The sequence below is a fragment of the Colletotrichum higginsianum genome, chromosome 5, assembly GCF_001672515.1.
Source record: "Colletotrichum higginsianum IMI 349063 chromosome 5, whole genome shotgun sequence".
Classification (NCBI taxonomy): Eukaryota; Fungi; Ascomycota; class Sordariomycetes; order Glomerellales; family Glomerellaceae; genus Colletotrichum; species Colletotrichum higginsianum.
This window is the reverse complement of record NC_030958.1, coordinates 1818738-1842610: the sequence shown is the minus strand read 5'-3', so window position 1 is coordinate 1842610 and position 23873 is coordinate 1818738. Positions and strand designations below refer to the sequence as shown.

Below are 23873 nucleotides of genomic sequence, written 5' to 3'. Positions count from 1 at the left end.
GAGCAGCACACTCACCAACCAACCATACGGAGGTACGGATAGTGAGAAACATATGCACACCCACCCACCCCCGACGGAGAACAGACAAGGGCCAGGTGATATGCCCCTGGTCTCTTCTCTCCTCTCTTCCTCTTCGAGTCCTTCCTGGTGGAGTGAACATGCTTCCGCAGCTTCTCCATGATTGATTGATTGATCAAATGGGCTGTCACTCATGCCAGACCTCCCCGATCCCACCCTCGTCTCTGCATTAGGACACAGACCCAGACCAACCCTCTCCTTCTGGCAGCCCGCTTGTCCCTTTTTTGACCTCTGAGGATCCCTCCTTGCCTTCTTCTCTATCCCCTCTTGTCCCGTCTCGACTCCTCTTCCAGACTTCTCTCCTCTTCTTCGCCTTCACCGTCTCGAACGCCTACCCAGCAGGTGTGGTAACGAGCAAGAGTCGTCGCCTCCGTCCAGCCACGTCGAGTCGCAAGTCTAATCCGGCCAACCTGTTGTTGTAAGTCGGCATTGACATCGACAGCCGGTCAAAATCCCACGATACACCAGTGTCCGGTTACCGACCGAGACACGCCCACACAGACCTGCCAACAAGCTCACACAGGACGGACGTCTTTTTACTTCTCTACTTTCTTTTTCCCCTCCCAATCCTGTCGACACGATCGACCGTTATTGGAATTTCTTTACTTTTTCATCTTGCCGCCAACCGGACAACAACTCTGTCTTGAAGACATCCAACTGCCGATAACCTTGTTCTACCCCCATTCGAAACAACTCGATTCTGAACCCGCGTCGTCGTCCTTGCTCAACCTTTTCTTCTCTTCTCTGTCTCTCTGTTCTGTTGCATTATAACTTCTTCTACTTTTTTCTTCTTCTAACCAAATCCCGTCTACGGACGCGCTCCGCCACGCGGATCTCGCCTGTCAGTTCGCACATCATTTTAGCCTCGACTACTCCGCGGGTCTGCGCCTTCGCCTGATTGTCACTTGATCTTCGAATCTTCAGACGTCAACCGCAAGGTTCCCCCCAGAGAGGTGCAGCCTCCCCGACGCTGGATACACCCTGCCCGTTCCGCCCGTCTGAAACACTCTCAGTCCTTCCGCCAGCATCGCAAGGCCCAGTGTGTGTCGTGCAACCATCCGCGCTCCGTCTCACCACCGACGACTCTTCTTGTTCCGTCCGCCATCAGAGTCGCACTCTGTCGTTGCGTTGCTTTGCTGTTGCGCCGACGACTGCGTTGGTCTGTCTACTGGTGGAAGCCATCTGCTCAGGCGCGCCTGTTCCCCATTTTGAGGCCGATGTCATCACCCCACAGTCAGCTTCTGTCATCACACTCGCTCACTCACTCACCCATCATATCGTATCTTCGACCCGTGGTCGTCTCTTCACTCACTCACTCACATACACTCCCCTTCTCCTCATCGACGGCAACGACAAATCTTCTTCATTGGGCGAATCACGCTGGCCAGAAGATCAAGTCTCGAAACACCGAATGTACGTGAACCCTTTGGGACTACCCCGTTACCCGTGGCTCTCCTGTTTAGGTGTTCCCTGCGTGCTACTTGGGAGGGTGCGGCCGGCTTGAAGCGACCCTCCCGAAGCACCGGAAACCTCCTGTGCCTGTTACTGGGCAGGTTCTCTCGGTGGCCGTGCTGCCTCATCCTTCCTACCACCCACCACCACCTCTCAACCCTCTCCTAAACACTTTTTTCTCGTGCTGACCTGCCTGGACTTCTCCACGATAGATCGTCCGCCGTCTTCACCTTGTTCTCTCCTACCCTAATTAATCTATCCGGCTTCTTTTCCAATCCTGATACCACTGCGTAGTACGCAGCTCGTTCCCTCGCCGTTTTCCCCGCCCCGTTTCATTCCTTTCCACTCGGTCGCCACCCGGCTGCGTGTTCAACAGCATCGCCCCAGACTTCGATTCTTCCTAATAGGCCTGGGTCCTGTTTTCAACTTCGCACAGTTACACCGCCTCACAATAGAGTTGAGCGACCTTCGTTTGAAATATCCACCGCCAGTCGTTTCTGTCGGCGAAGCTGCGACGAGTACCTGCAGTCGTAGCACTGCCCATTCGAGCCTGTACGAGTTTCCCCTCGGGCAATTTCGAAAGCACCGCCGCATCAACCAATTATCGGACAGCCGCAGAAACCACGGCCATAAGACCTGCAGCCAGCTGATACTGCAGAGCGAATGATTTAATCGTCGAACCTGGACACGCAGGCATCTCGCAGGAGGGGAAGACGAAGCACAAATTCGGAAACACGAAACTCTGATGTCGCTGGACCGAATTTACGAGTACTAAATGAGTCACCCCCAATATGGAAAAGATATGGATCGACCATCGATTGCAGGATCCGTCAAGCGGGCAAGAGAACGGGCTCAGGCCGGATTCCTCAGGGAACAAAACTCGCCGCCAGGCGCCACGAGGTTCCCAATAGTCGAAGAAGATCCAGACAGCCCCACGGATGTCTCAGAAAGACGCCAAGTCGGTGAATCACCGCCCTCACGTATACCGAGACCCCAACCACCGGCAGCACTACAGAACAAGGACGGAGGAATTGGGGTCGCCATTTCCCGACCGACGCAGATCCCGCAATGGCCGCTGCCCGGACCGATTCTGTCTCCCGCAAATAACCCCGATGCCGAACCCTACCGACCTCCTCCGGGCCGTGGTCCACCACCCCAACGACCGCCTCGCCCGAGCAGAGTCCCCTCCATCCTGGACAGCTCACGAGTTCAGGATCACACTCCCGTGTTCCAATACACACCGCAAAGCGGGCGGGAATCAGTCTTGAGCCAGGAGATATCATCCACTCCGCTTACCCCGTCGTCAAGACACACGCAGTCGTCGCTTTCGTCAGTAGGATCGATTCCAGACTTTCCCCTGCCGGCAGCTATCCCGCCCGTTGCTGCACCACCCCCGGTAGCGCCGCCGAGACGAAGTGTAACTCTAGGTCCGCCGCCATCGTCGCGCCGAGGCGACTCGTCCTTTTATTCAAATGCCTCGTTCGTTTCACCGATTCCCGAAGAGAGCCCGCGGTCTAGGTCACACACGTCGTTTGCCTCGAGCGCTGCAATGCCTGAGAGCTGGGGCAGTCAATCACCGGGATTTAGCCCGGGATACCCAGACGACTACTACGGGGATGATGCGTATTCCACCGAAGACGAAAACAGCCAAATGAGCCGTGGCAGCGGGTCACCTTATGGCGACGTGGGCGACGAGAGCAAGCTGGTGAGGAGCGCAAGTTTGGGCAAAATGTCAAAGCCGTCCATCGTCATGAATCGTGCACCGAGCAGCGGCGACCCGTTGCCCCAGGAAGCACAGTCCGTCTCGGAACTTCAAGAACCACCGCCACGGCCGTCGCCCAGTCCTATGCAACTTCCCGTCAGCCCGTTTGAGAGTGGAACGGCGTACTACGAGGGGTCCAGCTCGTCTGGCACAGTCCCCACTGTGGCGGCGACAGCCAACACGCCATCACTCACGCCCGATGCGATGCTCGGCGCTTTTGCCGCTGCCAGCGCAACAGACCCGGCAGATATGAGGAAAGTCACACCATCGCCACGACCCTATGACCGCTTGTCAGCCATCCGACGCCCACCAAAACTTGGACTCGACATGGACTCGGTCAGGGCAATGGAGTCCAGGGGCAGCATGACTAGCTTGCCAGATCTCATCAAGCGCGCAACCCGCCTAGCTGCCCTGATCGACCGCGGACGAAGACCCGGGAGCCGATTCGAGATTGGCGACGGGACGTGGCCGGACGAGAAGGCATTTGGGCGCGAGGGGGATCAACAAGTGTCTGGCATGTCATGTAAGTTGAGACCATTCAACCGCCTTCTTGGCAACGGCGACTAACGTGGCTCTAGCTGCCGAAAAGCACCAGTCAGGTCTATCCGACATGCTGGCTGCATTTCCCCCACCTGCGGCGACAACTCCCAACCCCCCGAATCGGGGCAGCTGGTTCAGACGAGCCTCCACAGCCTCGTGGCCTCTGGCACCGGGCAGTCGAGGCAGCACTCCACAGCCCGTAACTCGAGCGATGGCGGCAAGAGGGTCTCCTCTAGCCATACTAGAGTCCAATGATGAGCAGTCGTCGACTAGGCCTCGCAGGAGATGCTGCGGTCTCCCCCTTTGGGCCTTTATTGTGATCGTCATCATCGTGCTGGGCATCGTTGCCGCCGCCATCGTCGTCCCCCTCGAATTCCTCGTCTTCCGGCGCAACCGGACTAGCACACCCACGGCGGAACCGGCCTTGAACCAATGCCAAAACCAACTCAGGTGCGAAAATGGCGGAACTAACGTCATATCCCAAGGCGTTTGCTCCTGCATCTGCATCAACGGGTTTACCGGGCAGACTTGCAGCGTTGCCGGAGCTACGGGGTGCACTACAACAAACCTCATGGGAAATTCCACTTCGACTAATTTTAGTAATGTCACTCTTGGCCAAGCTGTACCGCGACTGCTTCAACAAGCTAGGACGAACTTTTCAGTGCCCTTGGACGGAACCGACATTCTGGCCAAGTTCAACACGGAAAACCTTTCATGTATCGCACAAAACTCGCTCGTCACGTTTGACGGCCGCTCGTCTCGCGTGGGCACTCCCACCTCCGCCGTCGATGTGGTTGCAAACGCCGCAATCCCAGTGGAGGTTATCGTCATTCCGCCTGGTGAGGCGGCCACTGTCACGATCGATATCAACGCGCCTGGGGCAGTGGTGCTGCCATCGCCGGACATTGTTGGCGGGTTCACCACCCTAACGGGCCCTTTCCGGGTCACAACCATCTACGCCACCAGTTCTACCAAGTGGGCCACCATCCCTGTGATATCTTCTCCGACATCGCTGCCCGAGACGACGCCTCCCGTGTCTCTGCCAGCGACCACCACGGCGCCGTCGCCGCCGTCGCCGCCAACAACGATGACGACAATGACGACAACTCCTCAGGGACCGTTGTTTCCTTCTATCCCCGTGCCTTCTGCGCCAGCACCCAACCCCAGATTCATGGTTACGGAAGAGACGCTTGATTTTGCCCGCGTCTCGGTTCTGCTGATCTTGGAACGGCAGAGTCTGATGGCGGCAACGACGGCGCAGACTGTCCTGCAGCGCTTCTTCACCACTGCGGACCAAGGAGGCCGGCAGCAAAACGGCGGCGTGACGCCCACTCAGGCATTGAACGTTACGCTCGGCGGAGGAAACTCGGTAGACCTGGTTAACTTTCTTATCACTATACCCGGAGGTATTCAAGCAGGCGGCACAAGCCGCTGAGGGGGACACAAGGCGAGCCTGGCTGTGACCGCGAGGCGGTAATTAAAACTACGGCTGTTGCCGGCGTGCCGACATTGGGAGGGTTGTACATAGAAATGACGGTTAATGAGGCGACGGGGCCGCCCTTTCTGGGCGAGGACCCGAGCATTGTGGGAGGCTATGTAGGCACGCCCGGCCAGCCATTTTGTATACAAGATGCAAATGTGTTTTTATTTTATTTTTTGTAAGCGGGAGATATTTTGGCAAGCGTAGCGTCTCGTCGTGTACGAAATTAGTCAGCAAGGGTGCTGAGACGATTGGTGGGACGTCGCCAGAGAGAGGCGTGCAGATACAGATACCAATTGTTATCAATCAAGACATAATGACGTCTACAACAGACACACCATACTGTCTAACGTGACAGTCGCGAGGTGCATTCGAACTCTGTGGCTCACAGTTTGGAGCAAGAGGATCTGATTCAAACAAGGAGGAATTTGGAATGGGAAGCAGAGAGGGTTTCCATAAATGAAGCTTTTGTCAGAAGGAATTGGGATTGGATAGTCGACGAGGCGTGTGGGTCGTGTATTTGTGGGTTATGTGCGGCTTCTCAGGTTAATTAATTAGGTTGGCGCTTTAGATGACATTTGTAGAGCAGAAACTTGGTCAGATAAGTGCTCTGTCGTTTGCGGTCTCTTTATTTCCTTGTCTTCTTTTCCTTCCCCATGGGTTTGCTTGAGAGCATCATGGATGCAAGAGTTTGATGGTAGACACCAGCGCTGAGTCGAAGTGTCAGTCGGATACTGTCATCTTTTTTTTTCTTTTTCTCTTTCTTCGACAGGGTTGACGGAGTGACACTGAGTGACAGCGTTGCGTTCATCATCGTAGCCAACGAACAGGATTTGTCAAACGAGGTTCATGGTGAGAGGTTACACGTAGGGGTAACTAGCAGAGGACGTTTACCAGGCCCTTTTTTCTTTTCTTTTTCTCACACCAATTCTCTCTCTCTCACTCTTCACTTTTGAGATCATTGGTTTTCTGCTTCTGCTGCGGAAGAGAAACCCTCCCCCCCCCACCAGCTTTGCAGTTGGGGCGCGCAAGTTGCGATGTGCAGAGGGGGGGGTTCTGCGCTAGAGCGGATGCAGAACAGCCTGTTTATCTCCCTCAATGCCCCCCTTTTCTCCAGAACGTTGGGTCTTTGGAAGTGTAAAGCCAAGACGAGAAAAGGGAGGCAGGTTGAAGAAACGGAGAGTTACAGGTGGACGAGGGGCTCTTGCTTGGCAGGAGTCGTCGGGTTCTTGGGACTCGCACATCGTCGAACAAGTCTTGCTCCTCGTACACAACACTTGCTGTGGTTTTCTTCTTGCCCTTCTGCTTCTTTTCTCTACAATTCGTTGATCGATTGAATGACACCCCCCCCCCCCCCCCCCCCCGTAAGTGTCCCACAGCCCCACCGAATGGATCGTGAAACGGGACCTTAGTGGTTTTGGTCTTGGCTTTTCCTAGTTTGCTCTGCCGAACAGTGGCAGGGTCAAGAATGGCGACCGGCCGGGCATGCTCCCCCCCGGGGACCCAGCCCGGTTATCTTCGCGACCGACATTGTCGAGCGTCTCGTGGGCGGGAACAAAGCCCCATCGCGAGGGACGACCTGATCGGCTCGGCCTTTGTTAGCGTGTGGGATGCCAGTGCCGTACCAAAGTCCCCAGGTTCCAATCCTCGCCTCTTTTTCTCTCTCTTTTTCCGAAGCCTTCCCCCTCTCCCCCCCCCCCCCCCACCCACCGAGCCCCTGCCTCTTCTCCGACCCCCTTTCTAGGCGCAGGCGTGGTTTACCACCTAGCAAGTGCGTGCGTGCTTGCGCCAGAGCAAGGGTTCCTGTATTTCCCTCCCCACCAATCTGTGTCCTGTGCCTGGCCCAGCTGCAGATGCCGTAGCCTCCCATTTAGAGTGGGTTTTCCTTTCAGAACCGAAGGCAAGGTTGGACAAGTGGGTGACAATCAGATGGGGCTGTAGCCTGTTGTTGTCCACAGAGGGGGGGGGAGGGGGAAACGGGGAGGAGAGACGGAGGTCCAAAACATGCCAGACTTGTCAGACCGAATGGGCTTGTCAGTCAGTGTCATCACATCGTCGGGTCTATTGAAAGTTTGAAACACATCAGGTTGTTCAGGCCCGCCGTTGGACCCCATTCTCTCGTACTCTTACCGTCTGTCTGGCTTACTGATGGGGGGGGGGGGGGGGGGTGCTGTCAGTGGCTGTCATCCCGACTGTCATCGTGACTGCCATCCACGGCCGCCGTGCACCGCCCCGTCCCCTCAAAGGGGCCACAGGGCTTGACGACGCAGAGGGGCGTGGTACTGTAATCATCATTGTAGCTGTAACTGTCACTGTTACTCTTGCCAGACGGGCGCGTTGCTACGCCTGGCTTCCCTGCCGCCGTGGCATGCACCTAGTCTCGAAGAACAAGAATTAAGGTATCCGTCGACTCTACCCGTCCGCCCCTCCCATCCGCCATCTATCCATCCACAACGAGAATCCCCCCCCCTTTGCCAATAGACTAGAGCCACGAGCGCCGCCTATTGAGGCTGTGAAAAAGACGAACCACCACCCCCGTTAGACGGGAGAGAAGCAGGTATTGGTGAGCAACAAATAGGTAGTAAGGTAGGTAGGTACGTCTCAGCGCAGCCATATGGTCTCCTGCATGTACTGTACCTAGGTAGTAATGAATAGCAACAAAACCCACTTGGCCGAGCTGCACCGTCACTTAATCCCGGCCGGCGGCTCGCCCTACTGTCCTTGACATTGCGACTCTGTGCTTCGCAAGTGGGCGGACTCTGCGCATCCTGGGTGACCCCTTCCTCTGCATGTTCCTCACTCTCACTCTTGCTCCTACTCTCACTTTCATCCTCGCTCTCACTCTTTGCGCCCGCTCACTGTCGCAACTTCGCTCTTTCTTCTCACCTCTCTCTCACTCACCCTTCTGCGCTACCCTTTCCTTCACCCTCACCCTCATTCGTTCCTTACTGCCCATCGAGGGGACTTACCATCCGCTTTTGCTGCCCATCCGCTCATTGCCTAGACCAATCCGTACACTTTCGAATGGTCGTCCCATTCTTTTCACCCCTGCTCACTCACCCCGTATCGCTCATTGCATCGGTTTGAAGGCGACCGTCTCGACAGCTTCTTCGACGCGTGATTATATCGCTTTCAGCAGCCAGCCTTCTGGCGCCAACCGGCTGAGTCGATCCTTTTGTTCTTCTTGGCCTTGTCTCTAGGGCCTCGGCTGCATTTGGATTGGACTCGCGGCCGCATATCGACGTCGACGTGAAGTCCACTTCCACCCTGTCTCGGTCCTCTCTCCAGATCACCTCCATCATCCCCGGACGACGAACCGCTCCGTAATTACATCCGTCCATCATGGCCTTCAACCAACAAAGCCATCACCCAATTGACAGCGCCGCATACCCCTCCGACTCAAATTACTCCCCAGCTGGTCATCCCTCGAGCTCCATCAACAATGCCGCCTACCCTTCAGACTCGTCCTACCGGCCTTCCGACCCGACGATGCCTACCGACGACAAGCTCGCCATGCCCAACGCCCGCTATTCCCAGTCGTACAACGCGGGCCCCGGTGCCACCAACAACATTGGCAACAGCGGACAAGCGCCCTACCCGTCATATCCTGCTAACGCCCAGACTCAGCAAGGTTGGGCTCGCTCGCCCACCCACGATCCGCTGTTGGGCCCCTACTCGCCCGCGCGTGGGCCGATAACCCCGTGGAGCCCAGACGGCATGTCCGCCGCGAACCCCAACCTGCCGCCGCCGCCGCCGTATGACCCATCAAGGCCGGGGTCCGGCACGAACCCCTCGACCCCTCGAGACCCTGTGTCCCCACACTCGTCGGAGCACGCGCTACTCGGCGCACAGCAATCCCACCAGCAGCAGAACGCGGCGCATCCCCCGCGGTCACGGGGCGACTACTCGAGAACCTCGCAACAGTCCCCCGCGCCGGCGGCTGCGTACGTCGCCAACGCGACGTCGGGGCAAGGGGAACGGGGCGGACCGCGCGCGCACCTGCAATCCATGACGGGTGGCATGCCGGCTTACGGCAACAGTCCCGGACAGCTCGGCCCTGTCGCACAGGCGAGGCGGCGGAGAAAGGTGAAGCTCGGTATCCTCGCCGGCGTTCTCTGCGCCGTATTGCTGTTCCTGGTCGCTCTGGTGGTGGGTGTCTTGGTCGGCGTGGTCAAGGTGAACAACAAGAACGACAAGCCGCCGCAGCAAGGTCCGCCGAGGTTTTGAGGGGAATGAGGTGACCATGTCCCCCGATTGGGAGGGAGGCAACGTTCATGGTTGTGGCCCCGCATGGACGACATAACTTCAACCGATACCCCATTACTTACTTATTCTCTCAACCTTCTTCTTTTTCTTTACATTTATGCCAGCACTGACACTGGGTTGGTCCTGGTCGAGTACGGCTCGACGGGTGTTGCTAGGGCGGGTGGGCTGAGGAGGAAACGAGAGAGCGACGCTTAATGTCTTTTGTGTCTTTCTTGGAAATACGATACGGAGTACAGCTGGGGGGGGCGAGGAAAGGAAGAGCACCGGGGCGCTTCTGTGATGGTTCCGGGTTTATAGGGACGAAAGACTTGGCCCCGAGGAGGCAGCCAAGCCTATGGGATTTGAAAATGGCATCACAGCGTCAAATGATCAAAGGTACTATCCAGAACCCGTCCTGTCGTATTTGATTCGGGAAAGATATGCCGCTTCGTTTACGTGTCTTTTTGCCGAGAAACGGGGGGGAGCGGGACCAACACGCCGTGGACATCTGGTGAGAGGCCGTCAGGGTGCGTGAGGCTTGTCTTGTGCCTCCAAACGGCCTCATCGTCCACCTTTGCCTGCTGGAATCCGACGCGAGAACGGTGGTGCTTGTCACTCTAGTCATCTCCTGAAAGAACAATCCTCCCTGCCCCTCGCCTGCCGTCGCCACGATGGCCACATGAAGAAAGCATGTGATGCCAATGCGGCCCTGCCTCCGGCCGTTCGTCTGCTCGTGTAGAAGACCGCTTGGGGCTTATACGAACACCTGCGCCGTTTAGCAAAACGACACCGCATTCCCCTGTCGTGTCGTGTCGTGTCGTGTCGTGGCCGATATGCTGCTCTCTGCTGCTGGTCTAGCCAACCTTGGCGTCTGGATGCCGGATGGGACAGTCCGGAATAAGACGGCCGAAGAAGGACGTCGGCAAGATGCTCGGAGAAAAGCCGGGGGGGGGGGGGGGGGGGGGGGGGGGGGGGTTGAGCAATTCAATCACATGACCCTAGTACACGCCGCTGGGAGGTTACCAGGCGTGCGCGTTCTGCGGCACTTGAGTGAGGCGCCCTTAACAACCAGGCATTGTGGAGCGGCACGGGTCGGAACTGTGGTCAAAGGCAACGAGTAGAGAACCCGCGAGAAAGTCAGGCCTAGTCGTCCCATAGAGGCCTCGATCGACATGGTTTGAACAGTTCGAGTTGACGCGCAGGCTTGGTCCAATTGCAAACCGGGATGTGGATGTGATGCTGGAGCATTCGCATGCTTCGACATCATAGTCCCATCACTTGTCACAAACGATAAGCAGGGAAGCTTGCAGTCTCATAATGAGGCTAAGAATACTGTCAATTCCCGCCTCATGGGGAGGAGAGAAGACCTCCCCCTCCTCCCAGCCAAGGCCACATCTATTGCTAGCCTCGCGGCCTTTACGGAACCATCATTGTTTGCTTCCCAACGCCTGTGAGCCATGTCCAACCATATCTTGATTTTGTACTTAAAACTCCAGTCCCCTTGTGTTTTTGTTTCGTCTCCGGCCCTATGATAAAAAGTTGGAAGTTGAAGAAAAAAAAATATGTCGGCGGTAGGTCTTTGTCCAAAATCGTCCCTTCGTGTAAAAAAACAACAAGCATGAAAAATGAAGACGAAATCAAAGTGACATATGAAAGTCTGTGTCTGCAGTTCTTCTTGAAATTCCTTCTCCTGGTGCATGCCCCCCCCCCCCCCAAAGGGGAGGGGGGCGAAGCATGCTGTCGTCAACCGAAAATCGAAAGTCGTAAAGCGTACAAAAGGCCGTATTGACATGAAAAGTCGAAATGCTACTATGCCATGAGGCTAACAACAGAAATCGTGAGAGGGTATGTTTTGCAGATAAAACAATGTCGTCTTGTTTGGAGGGGGCATCCAGATGAGTGGGTTGGTTGGTTTACCGCTCTGGCCAGGCCATTGAGAAAACTGCCTGCCATCTGTTGCCGAATGCACTGCTGTTGGGGCACCGCGGTGGCATCGAAGCGAATACAAGCAAACTCTTCGCGGCCGTGGCGAGCGGTGAACTTGGTCCCAAAGACCAAGTTGACTTAAACATGAGCGAGAGTAACGTTCACAAGATTACGCATCGGTGACCGTCGGGCCGTCTCCGTCTTCGATTTTTCCGCTTGGCGAATCCCATGAGACCAGGGGTTTTCTCGTACTCGTGCTCGTCGTCGTCTTGAGCGACCTGGCTTTGAAACTTCTCATCCTTCATGAGCAGTTGGCGGCAGATATCTATGAACACGGCATCGACGTTGGCTGGGAATCGAGTTAGTTTCGAATCTTCCCTAGTCGACTCGTCATCAACTCACTCCGGGTCCTGGCACTTGTCTCATAGTAGGGCGCATCCCACATTTGGGAACAGGCAAAGGCCCTTTGTCTGGGCACAGACCGCTGCTCTTCCAAGTCGGCCTTGTTGCCAACGATGACGATGGGAACATTGTCATCATCCTTGATGCGAGTTATTTCCTCACGCAGCATCTCAATCTCATTCATTGACGAAGATGAGGTGATGCTAAACACCAAAATAAAGCCCTGACCGGACTTCATGTATAGGTCACGCATGGCAACTACATCCAATGTCAGACGAGATGAGAAACCAGGTCAGTGATTTCACTTACCAAATTGCTCTGTGCCTGCAGTGTCAAGGCTGTCTCCGTGTCAGATGCATTGTCTCACGGCCAAAGAGCCTCTTCTTGTTACTCACATTTCCAAGACAACTTGGCGTCCCTGGATTGAATTGAGTCAGTGGTTCGTCGCAGAGAGTAGCACTGGGATAGAACAAGCTCACATCAACCTGGAGTTGTGTCCGGTAGGTATCTTCGATAGTAGGATCGTAGCTCTCGATCCACTCATTGTGAACGAATTGAGCTGTAAGAATGGTTAGCTCGCCGATCCGTTGGTATCGACGTGAGCCGGCTGGCCTAAGGAGTGCTCACCTGTTAAACAGCTCTTCCCAACACCTCCTGGAGGGATGTCAGTGGGATTCGTATGCGGCAACTTGATTTCACGACAAGGACTCACCAGCGCCAAGCACGACAACGTGAAGCTCACGGCTAAGGAAGAGAAGAGTCAGCTCGCTGTTCCTGGAATCATTGGGGTCAAACGGGAGCGTACCATGACTGATGGTGTTTGTTTAGGCGTGACATGATGTCTCGTTGATGATGTTGCCCGTTCCACACGAGGGCAGTGTCTTTGCGAATGACGAGCGGGTGGCCTCGGTTCGAATAGAATGGGGGTGCCGAGGCCAGTCAGGCGCTTTTACAGCTAGTTGTCTTCCGATGAGGAAGGGCCGCCGGGCTGGTGGTGACTTCGCAGTCGGCGCGTCATGCGGCAAGGGACCACAGCAAGGTTAAATAGATTGTCGGCGAGGCGGAGGATCAAGGCGAGGTGGTGCTGATGTTTGAAAGCCAGGGAGCGAACTCGAGGCTGCAACTCGCCGTGCAAATCTCTCTATGCGTGGATAGGCGCGGTTTCCAGAGACGGAACAAGGTACCTCGAATGGACGAAGACGAGTGGCGGGGGTCCGGATGCAATTGTAGTTGGAGCGCAGGAGGGTCGAAGTTTGAAAGTCGGGGGCTTGGGTTAGGGAGCGCTAGGTTTGGCTCGTCCGAATTGATTGTAAGAGTGGAGACGAAAGGAGGGAATGGGGGGCTAAAGGGGAGGGGGGAGGGGAGGGGGGGAGGGGAAAGGGAGTTGACGGGGAACGGGGGTGAGCAGAAAATGCAAGTGCAAGTGCAAATGCAAATAGAAAACACAGCGGGAGATGGCAGAAAATTAGAAGGAGAAAAGGGGGGGGAAGAAGAGGATGAGGATGTGGATGAGGATGAAGTAGAAGAGGAAGAGGACGGAGACGAGGAAGCAAAAGAAGAATGGAAAATAGACCGACCACCAGCCACGAAAAGAGTCAAAGTTCCTTCTCTCGTTCTCTTCCTCTCTCGCGCTCTCTCTGATCATCCAATTAAAGGCGCCGGTGCAGCAGTTTGTTCTTGCAGCAAGGGCCTCTCGCGGCCAGGGTGCGCTAGGTTCGAAGTACTTTGTACCCTGAACGACGCCTCCAGCACCTGGAGCCCCGTAGACAGCTCGGTAGCAGGCGGCAGAGTGAGAACTCAGGAATGGTTGAAGGGCGAGAGCTCCTTGAAGAGTACGTACTGGCCTTTTGGACTTGGGCATTTGAAGCCGAAGGTGAGGGGGGAGGCGAATCACTCGAGTCCAAACGGGAGAACAGTACAACTGCTCACTGGAGATGGATGTATCCATGAAGGCATCAGGAAGCAGGTAGGAGGCAAGGGAGGTCATTGACAGCCGATGGTGGTCGATCTTTTCACACACACGCGCGCACGCGCACGCACGCACGTACTCTCTCTGTCTCTCTCTATCGCTTTACTCTTTTTGTTATGAATTCCCGTACATGACTATTGGGAGCGCCATACACCAGAGATATTCGGCTCTCGTTGGTGGCTGTGGAAGCGTGCGCACCCGGAGCAAGGCAGCCAGCCAATCAGCCGTTCAGGTCCGTTATCCTTTCGTCAGCTAAGGTTGTTCTTGCTTGTCGACTGCTGAGAGATCAGCTGCTGGGACTGGGCACTTGGGGAGAAAAACAATTAATAGGTAAGCGTGAAGCGGGTTGCGAAGCAGAGTAAGGACGATGCCAATTCCACATGAGAGGGGGAAAGGGAAAAGGGAACCGATCGAGGTTGTGGTGCTTTGGGACGAAGGCAAGGCGAGGCGACGGCGAGATGTGGGCATTGGCCGTGGTTGCACGTTACTAGACACAGCCGCCGGTTTCCATCTCGTTGTGGACAAGGATGCTTGTCTGTGCTGGAGAGGTGAAGAAACAAACGACGAATCGCAGCTGAAAGCCGAGCCGTAGCGGGTAGACAGACAGAAAGTGGTGTAGGCGATGCGTGCAGGTAAGGTACGTGATGGGACGCGATGCGATGCGATGTAGGTGATGTGACTGATGACTGGCAGACAGGTGGACGAGTAAGGAGAAGCATGTGAAGCTGGCGACCTGGCGGGACGGCGGGAAGGAATGTCTGGAGGACGACAGGGCAAAGACGAAGGCGAACGGCCGCCGTGCAGATGGGAAGGATGCCCTGGGCCGCTTTCGTAGGCCTTCGCACGAGGAGCCAGAGACCGAGAATGGGGGGGAGGAAGAGGAGGTTCACATCATGTCTCGCAACTTAGGTGCCGGGTGTCTCAAAATAACAGAGAGGCTGACGCTACTGTCGGACGCTTGTGCGGTAGCTTCAACGTCGTCGGCAGTCCCAAGCGTCTTAAGGCAGAGGGGAAAGCGATGTAGGTTTGGTCGCGTTTGGGGCCGCAGGCTGCGAAGGAAGACCCTTGCGACAAAATCGATGCTCGTGGGGGAGTCATTGCCGTCGTATTAAGTGGACGTGATATGGTTGGTGCTTGAGCGTCGTGCTGATCCGGGGGCCACCGGCCAACCTTTCCTTTGTGCAATGTGACTCGAGGAGGAATGGCCTCACGTCCTCCAAGCCTCTGTCACCGACCCCATTACACATATCCCCCTCCCATTGATCCTTCTTTTATTCCTCCTTCCCTGAAACGGAAGCGTGCCGTTGAGAGTGAAGTCGAGCGGGGTCTAACGGGTGTTGAAGCAGCCGACGTAGAATTTCGTTCGGACTCACTTCCCCCTGACAGGCAATATCTCTTCATCCCAACGATTGGACAAAGGGGTAACCCTTCCCACTCAGATGGCGGCGGCGGTGGCGGATCATTGAGGAAGATCCAGAGGAGTGAGCCATGAGGTGATTGCTGTTGTTTGCCTCGCAGACGGCGGGAATAGCAAGACGATGCCGTGCCGTCTCTTGGCTGCTTGAGGTGAACCTGACTGGATCGGGGGTAAAGTAATGTTTGGCCCTACATAAATAAGAGTGGTGGCCTCGGCGAGCAGTCCGGGGCGGCGTCGACCGCCCAGGGTGTTATCGCTCAAACCGAACTCAAGGAGCTCCGCGTTTGCCAGGTATGAGCAGCTGTGGTCGAGGAACCAAGCGGCTGTATCTGCACTTTGGCATGAGGCCCGGTGAGGTGGTGAGGTGGAACCAAACACTGGCCCGTACGTACGTTGGGCTCTTCCACTATGGTCGTGCTCGCAGCCGGGCTGGGTGTGATGGACGGGGCTCGAACCGAATCTAGCGAGTCAGGGTCAGGCCGTTTACCCAGAGTCGGACTCCAGTGCGATGCAGCGCGCACGCACACACGCACGCACGCACGCAGCTCCTGCATGAGCGCAGGTGGGACCAGGGCTCTTGCTGAACCGTCCCATGTGGTGAGGTTCCTCTCTCCCAACTACCATGCTTCGTCCCCCAGGGCTAGGCGGAACCTTGAGCTGTCTGGGGGGCTGCGGTAGAGGCTCGCAATGGACGGTTTGTGGGCTCTCGAATGTTACTGAACCTCCCAAACGGCGGAGGGCAGGCGGTATCAGGGACCCCAGCGGCTCTCGGGCCCTTTTTAGAATCTTGACAGGAGATGCGGTGGATTTCAGGTCGCAGTGGATTGCCGAGAGGACATGTTTTAGCGCCCTCCGTGATGTTTCTGTTTCTGCTGCTATCCCCTGTAGCTCCGCGGGTGGACACTGGACAGAGTGGACAGCTGCAGGCGCAAGAGTAAAATATTCATGATGAGAACGAGCCAGATAGAGATTGGGGATGCAGTCGATGCGAATGTCGGTGGAATACCTCACCTTGTAGTTTCTGCCCTGGCCCTGGTGACCCCGGTCTGGAAATCTGGGAATGGGAAAGAGAGACAGCGACAGCCGTCCTTTCCCTCTTGCCCTCCTTCCCCTTTCCTCTGCATCTGGACCTGGTCCTGGTCCTGCTTCTGCTCCTGCCTACCTTGTCTCCTGCTTCCTGCTGCTTGCTTCCGCATGCATTTTTGTTTCCTTCCTTCCACCCCCTTTCCGTGAAGCCTAGGTAGGTAGGTGGGTGGGTGGTTATGGTTATGGGTGTTTTCTTCATGTCTTCAATCGCCGCTTTTCCATCTCAACTCATGCCATTATCACACATCGCCCCCTCACTTGGCTTGCTTCAACCACAGTCTCTTCTCCCATACTTTGCACAAGGTCCGACTTGATATGGGTAGTGGAACACTCACTTCATTCATCTTCGGAGGGTTGATGGAGTTGCCTGCATCCATTTCATGTGAGGATACCCGGTTAGGCCCTCCCACAACGGGTTCCTCGTGTTCTTGACTCCTCCACACCTTCCCAGCATCAAACTTTGACTTCGCCTGCATCATCACAAGGCCTGAACCACCTTAGCTCTCACTTTTCAAGTTCCTGCTCCTTCTTCATCAACGCTGCGATCCTTGTCTTTCCGAGAAACCAAGCCAAGCACAAGAAGCACCGCCGCAGTCGAAGCAATGGAGTGCATGCAGGGGCAATGCCATTGAGGAATCGGTGCTAGATGGGCTTGGCTGTACCCTGCTCGGAGGAGCTCTTTTGTTTTTTATCTCTCAGTCTCTCGCAGAGGGGTCTCCACAGTGGCTATCGTCTCCTGCATAGCAGCCTGTCCATGCCAATCCAAGTCCAAGCCATGATGCACTTCATCGAGAAAAGTCGCATTTGACGTCCAAGACGGCGCACCCCTTGAGGGGTCCTTCTTGCGACCAGTCCCCCCTCGAAAAGTCCTCAACCCATCGCTAATCCAAGCACCGTCCAGTAGACACGGAGCGCTTGAGAAGATCCGACCTGGCACCTCGTTCTGTACATTTGGGTCCGCCGTTCGACCGACTCCGAGCGAACTTATCTGTGCAATGCGTTGGAAAATACGACACTCGATCTTTCCGTCGTCAATCGACTACCAATGACACTTGCTGTTTTCCATCATCTCGCTTTTCGGGGCCGGAACAAAATTCTTTTCAGCCCAAATAGCCTGATATCGACTCCTCAACGAACATGAATCCCTGCATCCTGGACCTGCGAACCGACTGGTGGGATCTGGGGTCCCCAGAATACTAGCCGCACATGCAAATGCAGACGACGTCTCGTTTCTCGGCGCGCTGCCCCCCTTCCACGTCAAGCCATGGACTTCGTCACTGACAGCATCGTTACGGCCCGGTAACGAGTTCCAGTGACGACGGCAACAGGCTCAAACTCCGGCTGCTTCCTTTATCCATGCCTTGGCTGGTCTTGCAAGTCTCCATTGCAATCACTATGACGCTACAACCGGCACTTCTTTCCTGCTCGAGTTGATGGCCTGATTACGGCATGCACTACCTCAGTGCAGCGGCCGATCGCACACCGTAACCCCGGGCCGCTTCGTCGTAGCCACTTTATGCTGGTCTTCGAGAACACCTAGATCCTCCTATCCCCGAAACGATGGCACTTTGCTCAAAAGAACAGGAAAAGGCTTTGTTCGAACCGGGGAACCGGTCTGCGGGGCTGCAGGCTTGGCAAACGGTCTGCGCCAGCACCATGGCCGAAATCCGCATCTCCCACATGAGCTGTCAATTTGGCTTCGTAGAGAAGGCCTATCTACCTACCTTGGACATCTTAGTAGCGAATATTTCCCAGCAACATGAATGCGGTTGTGACCAGCAACCATTTGTTCAAGTTGCGTTCCTTCACAACAGCTAGGTGAGGATAACCTCGAATCCCACCCAAACCCCTCTCGACTGACTTCGGCCGCTCAAGGGCCCAATCCCCATTTCCGCCATCTCACCTTTCCACGTGGCTGAGATGAGACGGACTGAATCATTAGTCCTGTCCTGTCCATGTCCACCTTCAGAGTTTCAGGCAAGGACTCTTGAACCCTCTGACCACCCCGACCAAATCAATGCGACTACAAGTCATCGATCCGCTAGATGCCCGGCCCCAACCAGCCCTCTATAGATCCCGGGATTTCATTTGGATGTTGATGCTACAGTACTCGTTTTGATGGCTTATCGCTCATGTTGCAGTCGTGAAAGCGGTCCAACTTCCTCACTCTTCTTGCCAGTCGCCGCCTTTATGGCGAAGCCTGGTCACAAATTGCAGACCTAATTTCTCCGTCGGTCGCATGTTGGAGCATTGTCATTGCCGAGGTGTCTCGCATTCGCCCTGGGCCTTGGGCGATGCACGCTCTTCACGAGCCTGTGAGAAGTACCAATAGATAGGCCCAAGCCAGCAGTACCATGGGGTTCCCAGCGATGACCACGCGGAGGATCTGCAATCACACGAAAGCTAATATTTGAGTTCAACGCAAGATCCCCGCCAAAATATACTACTTCATGCTAACGCGAAAAGCCAGAACTTTCCGTCCGGCAACTCTATCATATGCCTTTATCGCACCCGGCTTACGGCATGTAGGAGCAAGTCCCTCTACTGGATACACCGCACTGACTAGCGTCACCATGCTAGGCAGTTGGGGGCCGGGAAACAACAACTCTCCGCCCTGTGGCTCGAGAATCCGATGAACATAGATCGTGGGTTCAGAATTGAAGGCAAGCGCCAGATGGGTGATCTAACCCAGCCGATAGCGCACTCCAAAGTACTTGTGAAGCGCAGGCGAACGCCCTTAAAGTCCGTCACCCCACCCCGAGCACCAAGGTATCCTCCGCTCAGCTCCCGGAGCCCCAACGGCCCGGCGATGGCTCATTTTCGCTCATCAACTGCCCTGACAGCGTCCTCCAATATATCAGTGCTGCTCAAGGATGATATCTTCGCCGCCACTCGTTTCCGTGCGTTGGTTGTGACACCAAACCGTCTCGGAGAAATCCTCGTCGCCTAGCATCCTACACTCATTGGAGAACGATTCCGGCGCGGCAGTTGGCCGGTGGTTTGTGCGACCGAAAACGGACGCTACGTGCCTCAGCTTTGCGCACCATCGTCAACTTGTTGCTGCCGCGACTTCAGGGGAACTCGAATGATACGACCTGTCGGCCCCGTGAAATGAGGCTCGCCAGAGTCCCTCGGGTTGGGCATGCCTATCTGCAGCGCCGATCTTGCGCCGGAGATCCATGCAGTTCACGTGGCATGCCCTCATCGGGTTCATAGGCCTGGTTGAGCCTAAGTTCATGTCCAAACCCGATGGTTGCCACGCGATGTTGGTCGCATATATGGATACGAGACCGTCGGGTGCCAGTATCCGTACCGGTTTGAGATGGCAGATCGTCTGTCTGCGCGAATGACTGAGGCAGGTTACCTGGGTCCTGACATCGTCTCCCCCCCACGCGTCTCCCCTTTTCGGCAAGATAAGGGCCACGACGAGCTTTGATATCGCGCAGTGATAGCAAGCCGCAGGCGGATACGCGATTGAGGACACAGCAGCCCTTGATCCCAGAGGCAGGTGGAGAGTTTCTTTGAAGAGACATCGGGCCGGAATTGATTGGCCTTCACCTCGATGATCCACCGCATCCGGCATGCAATGTGGATTCCACCCAGGATTCACGGTCTTGGTCCAGCTCCGCAAACGACCCGCCCGCCGCAATTCTCGCTCCAAGACAGCAGTGTCCATCCATTATGGATAGGCTTTTCGTGTTGATATTCAACAAGAAATGGTCTGGTGGTGTAGTTGGTTATCACGTCAGTCTAACATATAGATGATTTGAATCGTCTGTTTGGGAACACTGAAGGTCTCCGGTTCAAGTCCGGGCTAGATCATTCACTGCTGGGCGATTGGTTTAGTGGTATAATGACCGCTTAGCATGCGGTAGGTCCAGGGTTCGATTCCCTGATCGTCCAATTTTTTTCTCTCGTTGCTGATGTCGATCGATAGTCGCTTTCTCAGAAACCTTTGCTAAAAGGTATTCGATTGAGGTTTGTTTTCTTTGGATGACAATGATGACTTGCTAGGTGACACCGGTACAGGAAAACGCTCCCGAGAGCTGTGTGGTTTTGACACGATGGTTATCCGAGACACTAGATATAGTGCTTAGGGGCGGACCACGTGATAAAACTCAGCTTAGAAGTTGTGTCATGTTACTGTTGGCACATTCAAGGACTGCCTGTTTTAGACGCTTTGTATGCGAGGGAGAGGGGAGATGAGTGCCGTCCAATGTCCTCACGTCGGGTGTCGTTTTGTAAACTTCGCAAAGCGGATGTACGCAGTGCTGCGTCAGTATTATCGCATTATGAACAGGGAAGAGTTTGAGGGCCGGCGGCGACATGAGAATCATCATGTCTACTTGATCCTTCTCTGTTAACGTGGTGTGCCCTGATGAGTCGAAGCGCCTAGAGTCCTGCCTCTCGCTATGTTCACTCCTCGAAGACTTGACATCTTCGGATGCCGGTTTTTAGCACGTTGTTTGTGGCTAGGTCCAAGTTCGATGACTAGCTATGATTGCGGGTACGAGAATCTTCCAATCTTTGCCCATTGACGGAATCCGACAATAGCTGGGCTTCCCGGGTGTTTGCTTCATTGGTACCACAGCAACTTGACCCCAACCCTTGTCTCCAGCCGCCAGGTTCTGCCTCAGCCTTTCTTCGTTGCCCAACTTCTGTCGTCCGTCGTCAGTCGTCCAAGATGCTCGTCGAGGGTTTCATGCATGCCTCCGGGGCTTGAGCCCAATGGCAAGTCCAATGGAAGCACCTGGATTTCTCGTGTGTTTACATATGCACGACGAAAAGTGCCGTCGGCCGGTCAAGTTTCTGAAAGCGAAAAATCGTCTAATGGGTCAGTTTGAAGGGGCGCTTTCGTTGGTTATTTGCCTGTTTCCCTGTTCTTAGAGCCCAGTCACGAGCCACAATCACCCAAGACGTGATTAGGCTTCCACGGCGTTGCTCTCGGTCATTGTCATCCGTCTTGAGTCAAGCTTGTCGTACGGGAAATGATCGATAATATCCTTCAACGACTTTCTGGCGTAATGCGCGCTGGGCTCGCCGGAGGCAGCGTTCACTCCCGGGAGTGAACGACGCCAGCCCCCGGATCGAAGAGATGACGCCTGGGGATCCAAGGTTTATGAATAGCGATTATCCTGGCGGTAAGAAGTTCTACATAGACAAGTTTCCCGTGGCGTTTGACCTTGCGAGGAAGGAAGTGTCATTCAAGCACATCGATCTCGATGCGCCGTTTGGGGACACTGGGATACCCTTTACGAACTGTCAAGAGTTTTGCCGGGGGTTTACTGAGGAGAAGTGTAATCTGAGTCTACAGCTGTACTATATTGGAATACGGCCGGAGTCTGTTATAGTGTTCGGGGGTACGATGTGACTTATTGCTCGACATGGTCCGTCACAGAACTCAACCGCTTCCTCCTGTCTATACGATACTAACTGTTAAGCACGCCACGCGTGCGAAACTATATACTTGAATCAGTTCTTCTAACAAACATATCAAGGTCTTGTAAACTTAGATACACAGTCAATTCGATTCGGCGATTCTGCGGCTTAAAGACTCTGAATAGAGTCTACATCATCACCCCCAGCATACGACATTTGATCGGATTTTAAACGCGACAAACGACGGACCAAGGCTAGACTTGTCGTTTTGTATTTATAGTCTATTAGGATAAGTACCTTGTTGTGAGTTGGGGCCCCGCGGTAACTTCACCATGCTCCTATATCCATTTCTCTCTATGAATTCGACACTGCATGGGCGCTGAGTAATGGGTTGCTCTTCCTTCAAAAGAAGGCTTTATATACCATCTAAGTCAAGCTTCAGAGGTCTAATAAGTAGGCTTCTTGGTTGCATACATTTTCGGAGACAATGGCATCTGTCTGTATTCATTTACATCCGCAGTTATCCTGCAGCTGCATCCCATAACCTGATCAGCTTGTCTATAGATTCTGCAAGATTGGTTGGAAGCTAGTCACCACTTCGGCAGCTACATGATTCAAGGAAGCAATCTGACTAAGACAAGCCTATGAGTGACGTTAATGAGTAACGAAAAGCTTGCTGACCATCTCTGTGGACTCGACGATTGCATTAGCTTGTTCATAGTAATGCCTGGCTATCTTTCTCCGCCCCGTATTCTTTCCCAGCATAGCAGGGAACCACGCTCCACAGTTGCTATCATTGACGGATTACCAATGCAGTTGAGCACCCTTGACTATGGCTCTGTTCGAGATCCTTCAACCCAAGGTTACACCCGATGAAACCCGTTCTGGTTCTTCTTCAGGGGGAACACGTACATCCCCTCCCAAATTAGGATCTGCCGTACAACCACTTGTTCACCAGCAGGGTTGGACAGTTCATTTCAGGCTTCAGCCCCAACACAACCCAAAACGCCCGAAAAACGTCCGTTCCGTGTCAATCAATCACTCCCAAAGTCTCATTTTCGAGGTGTGACGACCCAATCTGCGTCGCAGTCACGCCCGCCGGCCACACGGCGAAGGAACTAATGCCCGCACACACACTCGTCTCACGCACGCCTGTGACGCAGACAAGGAGAAGAGAGTGTTACACGGCCGGAATCGGGGCCTGCACCGGTGGATGTTTCGCGCACATCGGCCCCACTCTTCGGTCCCGGGCCCGGATCGCCGACATGGGCGCCTCTCTCCCAATCAATCATCCGGCAAGACGGGCAAGATGAGATGAGGGGACGAAGAGGGAAGGGAGTCCAGACCGGACTATCGCCACCACCCTCCCCCATCCATGCTCGCCAACTACATACGCTAAGTGTTCTTCACTGGGTGTTCTCGCCCACCTCAACACCCTCTGCAGCTAAGCGAACCAAGTATTGGAACGTCCGTCAGATGCAATCGGGTCCACCCAGCATCGGTCTTCGTTTTGCTCCCGCGGCCACTCAAACAGTCTGTTCCGAGCTGCATACATGACGCATACCCTGCTTATTTCGCATTTCATTCAACAGCCGAAACGAACAACTGATGGATTTTGCCCTACGAGACAATCACAACGTGATAGTTTTCTCCCTCCATCCCGCTGCGCCCCTCGTCTCCTTCTCCCTCTCTGCCAATCCCCCCCCCCCACTTCAACCAGCCTACGGAGGCTTGCCTGGGTCCCAGGTAATCTATCCGCCTTTCTACAAATAGGTAGATGCTTCAACGCTGTCCCTCTACACACCACCACCACCATCAAGGCACGGGCTGATCTCCAGACCCTCCTCACCTGTTCTCACCGGTCCCGTCCCGTCCCAAACGGCGCCCCTCACCGGTGAAGCCAATCCCGCCAGCCACGTCCGTCCTCGCCAGAACCGTCCATCTCCACCACCACCACCACCCCGCTCACGCGCACTCTCCAGCGATCGCCCGACCAACCAGCCTCTGTCTCCTCCCTTGCCCTTCCAGAATCAAGCACACGTCGAGACGCCCGTCTCGGGAGACTTAGGGAAGGAGAAGTGCCGTCCCATGCCGTCGCGCCGTCGCGGGCGCTGAGTCTCGATCCCTAGCCCCTCCC

At 55.1% G+C, this 23873-nt stretch overlaps 5 protein-coding genes across 5 annotated transcripts; 2 read left to right on the top strand and 3 right to left on the bottom strand.

Moving 5' to 3' along the window:
* Positions 1-2305: 2305 nt before the first annotated feature.
* CH63R_07489 (uncharacterized protein) lies at positions 2306-5267 on the top strand (the record flags this gene model as incomplete). Its single annotated transcript, XM_018302464.1, has 2 exons — positions 2306-3815; positions 3871-5267. The coding sequence occupies 2 exons, from the start codon at positions 2306-2308 to the stop codon at positions 5265-5267; spliced, it is 2907 nt and encodes a 968-aa protein (XP_018157242.1).
* A 3387-nt stretch (positions 5268-8654) lies between these two features.
* On the top strand, positions 8655-9539 carry CH63R_07488 (uncharacterized protein; the record flags this gene model as incomplete). Its single annotated transcript, XM_018302463.1, has 1 exon — positions 8655-9539. One exon carries the CDS (start codon positions 8655-8657, stop codon positions 9537-9539), a length of 885 nt encoding a protein of 294 aa, XP_018157241.1.
* A 2105-nt stretch (positions 9540-11644) lies between these two features.
* CH63R_07487 (Ras family protein) lies at positions 11645-12722 on the bottom strand (the record flags this gene model as incomplete). The annotated part of the gene is made up of 8 exons (XM_018302462.1): positions 11645-11832; positions 11886-12143; positions 12195-12223; positions 12281-12303; positions 12365-12444; positions 12513-12539; positions 12598-12629; positions 12691-12722. 8 exons carry the CDS (start codon positions 12720-12722, stop codon positions 11645-11647), a joined length of 669 nt encoding a protein of 222 aa, XP_018157240.1.
* Positions 12723-13350: 628 nt separating this feature from the next.
* Positions 13351-13872, bottom strand: CH63R_07486 (uncharacterized protein; the record flags this gene model as incomplete). The annotated part of the gene is made up of 1 exon (XM_018302461.1): positions 13351-13872. The coding sequence occupies one exon, from the start codon at positions 13870-13872 to the stop codon at positions 13351-13353; it is 522 nt and encodes a 173-aa protein (XP_018157239.1).
* A 1441-nt stretch (positions 13873-15313) lies between these two features.
* CH63R_07485 (uncharacterized protein) lies at positions 15314-16471 on the bottom strand (the record flags this gene model as incomplete). The annotated part of the gene is made up of 3 exons (XM_018302460.1): positions 15314-15731; positions 15813-16325; positions 16434-16471. The coding sequence occupies 3 exons, from the start codon at positions 16469-16471 to the stop codon at positions 15314-15316; spliced, it is 969 nt and encodes a 322-aa protein (XP_018157238.1).
* Between the last annotated feature and the right edge of the window lie 7402 nt (positions 16472-23873).